This window comes from Callorhinus ursinus, unplaced genomic scaffold (assembly GCF_003265705.2).
Source record: "Callorhinus ursinus isolate GAN/ISIS: 27379988/994484 unplaced genomic scaffold, GSC_fseal_2.0 scaffold71, whole genome shotgun sequence".
NCBI classification, from domain to species: Eukaryota; Metazoa; Chordata; class Mammalia; order Carnivora; family Otariidae; genus Callorhinus; species Callorhinus ursinus.
In genome coordinates, this window is record NW_027397133.1 from 293,067 (window position 1) to 300,362 (window position 7,296).

The window sequence follows — 7,296 nt, forward strand, 5'->3', positions numbered from 1 at the left end:
CTGTCCCCCATCTCTCGCCGCCTCCCGGAGTCTGTCCCCCATCTCTCTCCGCCTCCCGGAGTCTGTCCCGCACTGTGTCCTCCGCTCTGAGTCTGTCCCTCAGTCTCTTATCCTCTCCTCTAAGTCGGCCCCCCGCGCCCCCTCTCTGGGCGAATCTCTCAGTGGTTCTCCCCGCTCTCTGGAACCTCCCTGTGCAGACACCGCCCCCCCCAGGACCCTAGAAGAAGTGGCAGGTCTCCTCACTGATTTCAGCGTCTAGGAGACCCTTAAAGGCGGCGGTGAATGCCTCCTCACACTTTTCCAGCTCAGGGCCCTCTATACCAGCAAAGATCTGGCAGATGCGGACACGCTCCTTGTGGGATGTGAAGCAGAGGAGACAGGCCCAGGCGGGGGTCCTGAAGACCACGAGGGCTACCAGGGCAGATGGGACAGCACTGCCTGGGGCCAGCAGGGCCATAACGGAGGGTCTTGGCCCAGGGAGAAGCTGGTGACCTTTGTGAGGTCACCACGGGGTGGGGGAGGGGCATGTGGTAAGGGGGCAGAGGTTGGATTTCTGTGGCTGGTCAAATGGCAAGCTCTGGGTTTTCGGGGAGAACGGGTGTGAGGAGTCAGGGGTCAGGCGGGCAATCCCCAAGCTTGTGGTTAGGCCGGACGCCAGGCTCCCAAGAACCTCACCTGTGACCCTGGATGTCCTCACAGGTTAAAGGGTCTCAGGGACCCAGAGGCCGGCAGTGTGGTGTGTGGCGGCCGGACAGGCCCTGGCATGGGGGTGGGGGGAGGGGGTCCGAGTGGAGATGGCACAGAGATACTGTGAGAGCCCGAGAGACAGAAACGGAGACACGGAGAGAGATCAGGAAGCACAGGAAGAGAGAGATGGAGAGAGAGCCTGAGAGGCCGCTGTGTAGACACACAGCCGACTCCAGAGACACAGTGGAAATGGAGAGACAGAGAGGGCAAAAGAGAGGTTTCTTCGTGGGACGGAAACCCTTGGAGGGAGGTGGGAGGAGTGAATGCCAGGACAGGAGAGACGGCCCAGCTCCCCCTCGCAGGGTCCCCCGCATGGGGCGGCGGTCAGGCGCTGGGGTCCCCGCCGGGCGTCCCGTGCAGGGCGCAGCCTGGGGAAAGCTAGGAGGCCGTATAGTGATCTCCGTGGGTGTCCTCCTCAACTATACAACCTCCTACCTCAGCCCGGGGGGCGCGGCAGGTGGACAGACAGACGGATGGACGGACAGATGGGGGCCAGGAGGGCCAGGGAGGGTGGGGAGGGCCGGGAAGACCCCAGCCGCGATGGTGAGCCCCCGACACGGACCCACAGACTCGAGCTTGTGTGCGGCGAAGGCCCCGCAAGGTCGGTTCTACGGGTGGGTGCCAGGACCCAGGAATCCGGGCCCCCGGCCCCCTCCTCCCCAAGGAACCCAGGAATCAGTCCCAGGGACCCAGGAGTTCAGGCCCCTAGCCCCTTCCTCCTCAAAGGTCCCTGGAGTCCAGGCTAGGAGGCCCCTCCTCTCTCAGACACAGAAGTCCAGGCCCCCAGCCCCCTCTCTTCCCTCAGACCTGGGAGTCCAGCCAGGCCTGCCTCCGTGGGGAAGGCACAGCCGGGCTTCCTGGATGAAGAGTCAGAAGGAACCTCACCTTTCAGAGGTTTCCGAGTTTGGCCCCTTGGGCAAGCAGCTCCCTACCAACCTGTCAGATTCTGGAACCCAGGACTAGGGCGGAGGCGTGGGACATGAAACCTTCAAACCTCTCCGGATATTTTCCCCCTCTCTCATTTCTTCTTTGGGCCTCCCATCATTTATAATGATGACAGCTATGAGCCCTGAGCACTGACGCTGCCCCAGGCCCAGCAAGGTGCTGTCAGCTTCCCCACTGGGCAGGGGAGAAGGCTGCCCCGGGGGAGATCGGGAGAGGCTGGGCCGGAGCCGGGCAAGCGGGAGGAGCCGGGCCCGGTGGGCGGTGGCCCAGCGCCCAGCCTCGCCGCCCAGGGGCTGAGAGTGCGCACCTGCGAGTGGCAGGTCGGCCTCTCCGTCCAGTTCTGTCTGTCCTGCCCTCCCCGTCCCACGCTCCATCTCCATCTCTCTGGCTCTCCCCCCCGCTGTCTGTTTCTGCGGCGCCTGGCCCCCGCGGCAGCGCCCGGCTTACCTGGTCTCCGGCACGTCCTGCGTCTGCCTCTCCGGCTCCGCATTGCCCATTCTCCGCTCCGGTCCTCGCCCCTGCGTGGTCGCGGCGCTCTCCCTCGCGGATGGCCTCGCCCTCCCTCTCCTTTCTCATTCCTTTTCCCCCCTTCGGTCTCTCTTCCTCCTCCTCCCTCCCTCTCTCTTTGTCTCTCGTTCTCTCAGTCTCTTCCTACCTCAAGGTCTCTGTCTCTGGCCCTCTCCCTTCCCCTCGCCTCTTCTCTCCCTCTCCCATCTCTGTCTCCCTGTCTCTTTCCTCCCTTCCCTCCCCCCCCCCCCCTCCTTTCCCCCCCCCTCTCCCTCGCCCCCCCCTCTCCCCCTCTCTCTCTCTCTCTCTCTCTTTCTCCTTCCCTCTCTCCCTCCCCCTCGCAGCTCGGAGCCAGGTCTGGAGCTGGGGGTGGGGTGGGGGTGGTTCGAGAAGGGGCCCAGGGCTGGGGTAGCGACCTGCTGAGGAGGGGGAGGAGAGGCGGGAAGGGGGGCGGAGGAGGAAAGGAGGAGATGGGGGGCCAGAGTCGGGTCCGGCTCTCATCCCCCTTCCCTCCTTCCCAACCTCCCAGACCCTCAGGCGGGGGCGAGAGTCAGGCCAAGGTGGGGAGGAAGGGGAAGGGAGGAGGCTGCCCCCGCCCCCCCCACAACCTGGCCCAGAGCCCAGGCCGGGTTCCCAGCATGCCCCGGGGCTGCCTGGGGCCTGAGGAGGGGGTGAGAGGGGAGCTGAGAATCTTAAAGATTTGCAGGACCCGAGCATCCCCCCACTCCCTTGACAAATTTCTCCTTGGGGAAACTGAGACCCAGAGAGAAGGGTCGGGACTTGTTCAAGGTCACTGGACGCGGCGTTGATGGAGACATGAACTCTCCGGGCCCACAGGCCCGATTTGGGGAAGGGGTTGGCGCTGGACTTCCCTCAGGTCTGGGTCCCCCTCCCCCTCTCTGCAGACCCTGGGGAGCCCCCAAGGGTCAGAGAGCAGACCCAAACAGTCTGGCACCATGGCAACCGGCTGGCCCCGCCCCCTTAACCCCCGGAGGGCTGGGATCCAGCTGGGGCTTAAAGAGGAGGTGGGGACGCCTGGGTTCGGGGGAGGAAGGGGAGAGGGGCCCGGACTCGGTCGTTTTGGGAAGGGTGGGGGCTGGGGTGTGGACTCCCCGGGCTGCGGGAAGAAGAGGCCGGAGGCCCAGGCCCTCTTGGGTCCTGGGGTAAAGGAGGCTAAGGGTTCGGATTCTGGAATTCTGAGGGAGGGGGCTGGGTTGCGGACTCCCAGGTCTGAGGGAGGAGGGGGCTGGGGCCTGGAATCCCAGGTCCCCAAGGGAGCCTGGATGCTGGGCCTCTCCTCCGCCAGACATCCCCTGCCCCCGCCGCTGACCCTGGCCTGTCTGGCAGCCCAGACAACCTCCCCCCCCTCCTCCGCCCCCACCTCGAACGGCTCACCCTTGACCCCTCAAAGCCCCGCAGCCCCTTCCCTGCCCCTCCCCCTCCCCTCTAGCCAGACGTTAACCCTTCCGCTGCCGGAGGCACCTCCAAAGCCAACCTCTCTCCCTCCACCTCCCCTAAGGGCTCGGGCGGGCATCTTGCCCCAGCGTTCTTCAGCCCCCGCATCTAGCTATCCCGGCCCCATCTCTCTCCTCCTCTGGAATCCAGGAGGTGTTCTCCGCCCTCTCCTCCTCTGGACCCCCGGAATCCGGGCCCTCGGGGCCCCAGCCCCCTCCTCCGAGGATTCGGGAGTCTGGATCCCCAGCCCCCTCCTCCTCCAAGAACCCAGAAAGCCAGGCCGCGGCGGCCTCCTCCTTCTGGGACCCTGGGTCGGGGCCCCGGCCGCCCCCCCGCCCCCCGCCCACCAAGCCGGCTTTCCGCAGACTCACGGCTCCGGGGCTCCCGCGTCGGAGGGCAGGGGCTCCCCGGCCAGCCCCCAGGCCGCGCCGAGCCGGGCCCGCCGCCGCCCGCTCTCCATCCTCTCCCCGCCTCCGCCGCCCGACGGCCTCTCCCCTTCCTCCCGGCGGCCTCGCCATCCTCCTTCCCTCCTCCCGACTCCCTCCGGCCCGCGTCTCCGCCTCGGACCCCGCGGGCCGGCCCCCTCCCCGGGCGCCCCCGCCCCGGCCCCTCCCCGCCGCCGGGCCCGGCCCGGCCTGCCTCCCTCGGCCCCGGAGCTGGCCCCGGTCCAGGGGAAAAAATTCCATCCAGCCCCGGGGAGGAGGCGCGGGCGGGGGAGGGAGCGCGCGGGGAGGCCGGCCGGGAGCGTGACGCAGGGCGGAGGGAAGGGACAAAAGGGGCCGGGGCGGCGGGGCGCCGCGCTCCACTTCTCCCTCCCTCCGCCTCCCGCGGCCGGCCCGGCTCTCCCCTCTCCGCTTCCTCCCGCGCCCTCCACCTCCGCTCGCTCACCTTCTCGCCGCGGCCGCCGCCTCCCGCGCGGCGCAGTCTCCTCCTGGTCTCTCGGTCTCTGTGTCTCTCCTCTTCCTCCTCCCGCCGCACCCCCTCCTCCCCAGCCGCAGCGGGGGTCTGCTCCCCTCCGCGCTCTCCCCCTTCCTGCCCTCCCAGCCTCCTTCTCCTCCCTCCGCTTCGGTTCCCCCCGCCCGCTCCCCGCACCAGGGCCCCAAAGGTGAATCCGACCCATATCTGCCCTTGCAGACGGAGCTCACAGTCTGATGGAGGAGACGGCCCCAGACGCAGACAGTCCCAATCCAGGGCGATCGGGGTATGACAGAGCCAGAGGCCAGCGGCTGTGGGAGCCCAGGGGCGGAAGGAATCCTTGCAGCTGGAGACAGCCGAACGGACCTCCGAGAACCGGGAGAAGTCAGATCTGGATGGCCGAGAAGGGGGCTGGCCGCAGCAAGGGCGTTGCAGGCAGAGGCTCGAAGGCAGGGAACCGGGGGGCGATTCCGGGGGGACCGCAAAGCAGTCAAGTCGGCCTGGAGCCTTCGAGGACAGGAGCCGAGGAGCTCCGAAGATGCGGTTGAGGTGGTGGGCGGGGCCAGGCTCTCGAGCGTTTTGAAGGCCAGGCTGGGAACTTTCTCCTGGGGGTGACCGGGAGCCATGGAGGGTTATGGTCAGATCTGGGCGTCAGAGAGTCCCCTCTGGGGCCCGGTGGGGGATGGATGCCGGCGGGGGGGGGGGGAGGATGCCCGATCTGGGGCTGGGACCTGCGGACATAAAGGAGGGGGCGGGGCAGAGAATGTGAGGAGGCAGGAAGGACTGGGCACGGACGGACTGTGGGGGTGACGGGGCGGGAAGAGGTGAGGAAGATGCACCAACCAGGAGTCTGGCCCAGGAACTGAGGGAACAGAAGTTGTTCCCAACTGGGAGTCGGTAGGAAGAGGGGACAGGAGAGGATGGGTGATATGCGCGACTTGGAACTTCATGGACCCTTGGGCCAGGGGACATTTGGGGAAGACATTCAGACAGTGGTGGGTATAGGGTTCGGGGGCGCCAACAGTGGAGAATGCATTTCCCTTCCACCCTGTCCCCCAGCCACCCGGTACTCGCTGGAGACAGCTTACGCTTACCAGTTTCCTGTGTATCTTTTCAAACGAGTTCTGTACAGCTGTGCACATAGATTATGCCACCTCCTTCTTTCTTTGGCCCCAGCTGGGGTCACAGTATCCCACACTTTGCTTTTTTAACACTCTATCTTGACGATCCTTCTCTACCCACGCTTAGAGAGCTAACTCTTTCGTTTTAGGGGCTGTATAGTATTCCATTGCATAAATTTATTTATCCAGTCAGTCAATTGGGAGATTTATCTTCTTGCGGACAAAAACTAATACTGATGCATATGTAAATTACTTTTTTTTTTTTTTACTGATTTCTTCCAATGCACTTAAGCCTCTGAACTCAGATATTTGATAAATACCCACTTCAAGGTCCTCTAAATTTTGTTATTAATTATTAATGATAGGAACAATAATGATGACAACACATAATCTTTATTGAATGTCTAGTTTGGGACCAGCAGTGGGCTGGGTATTTGTTACACATTAGATCATTCAGTCATCGCAGCAATTACTATTGGAATTGTTTTATCTCCGTGTAAGGAGAAGGGAACTGAGGTCCTGCATAGTGAGCTAGCCAGACTCACGAAGTGAATGACAAAGTCAGGATTTGAACCCAGGCCTCTCTGACTCCAAGTTCCATGCCTTTTCTTTGGAGGTGAGCGGCCTCTGCAAAAATATGTACCTTACTTGAGATTAGTTATTTGGTTCATGTTAGACTTACCATGCACACAAACTCACACAGGATAAAAAAGACCTTTTGTCGGACCCTGCACCTTGATTTAGTATCCAGAATTACTGTCACTCTACATTTACCACAGATGCCCTGTAGTCCGGACAGGACGGTAACTGCACTACCCTGCTGTCTCCTTGTCCTGGCTCTGATCCTGTCATGTTGTGATTTTCGGTGTCTGGGTCTGGCTCTGGGAATTCACGGAGGGCACCATCTAGGTCTGAGTCATCTCTGTGCTCACTATCACCCAGCACAGGGTGTGGCTAAGAGCAGGGGCCTAGGAAAATGTTTGGTAATGAATGGAGGGATGGGTGAATAACACATGGCTTTATGGGTTAGGTTGGGACTTGCTTAAGCCTCTGGGATAAAAGAACATAATTCCCATTAGTTTCCGAACCCTAAGGCCCCCATTCCCATTGGTTAGTGAGTCACAGGAACCACTGTTTCCATCATTCTCTGATATACAGAGTTCACAAATCCCTTGGCAACTAAGACTCAGCTGATGCAATTCCCATCAATCGCTGAGACTCGGGACCCACTGTTGCCCTCAGCACCCCCACCCCGGACTTGGGACCCATCAACCCTGGAGGCACAAGGGCCCTATTCTCATCAGACATTGGCACACAAGTACCGTCATTCTTTTTTTTCTTTTAAGATTTTATTTATTTATTCGTGAAAGACAGAGAGACAGAGAGAAGCAGAGGGAGAAGCAGGCTCCCAAGGAGCAGGGAGCCCGATACGGGACTCGATCCCAGGACCCTGGGATCATGACCCCAGCCGAAGGCAGATGCTCAACTATCTGAGCCACCCAGGCGCCCGTACCGTCATTCTTATTAATCCCCGATACGGAATACGGAACATCCATAATTCCTATACCCCTAAAATACAGGGACCACCATTCCCATCAACTCCTGA

General features: G+C 62.2%; 1 protein-coding gene and 1 long non-coding RNA gene across 5 annotated transcripts in view; one reads left to right on the top strand and one right to left on the bottom strand.

Annotated features, from left to right (window-relative positions):
* Positions 1–2,405, bottom strand: part of SPACA6 (sperm acrosome associated 6) — a 12,110-nt gene extending 9,705 nt beyond the window's left edge. The window contains exon 1 of one of the 4 annotated variants that reach the window (XM_073886463.1): positions 2,140–2,405. In XM_073886463.1, the coding sequence (XP_073742564.1) occupies positions 2,140–2,182 (43 nt within the window). In that variant the 5' untranslated portion in view covers positions 2,183–2,405. Of the gene's footprint in view, positions 1–243; positions 699–1,999 lie in introns of those variants that run through there. The other 3 variants (XM_073886462.1, XM_073886461.1, XM_025849538.2) reach the window with 3 other exon arrangements.
* Positions 1–5,887, top strand: part of LOC141371404 (uncharacterized) — a 13,607-nt gene extending 7,720 nt beyond the window's left edge. The window contains exon 3 of the long non-coding RNA XR_012376347.1: positions 4,789–5,887. This is a non-coding gene — a long non-coding RNA (uncharacterized lncRNA). The remainder of the gene's footprint in view (positions 1–4,788) is intronic.
* The last annotated feature ends 1,409 nt before the right edge of the window (positions 5,888–7,296 follow it).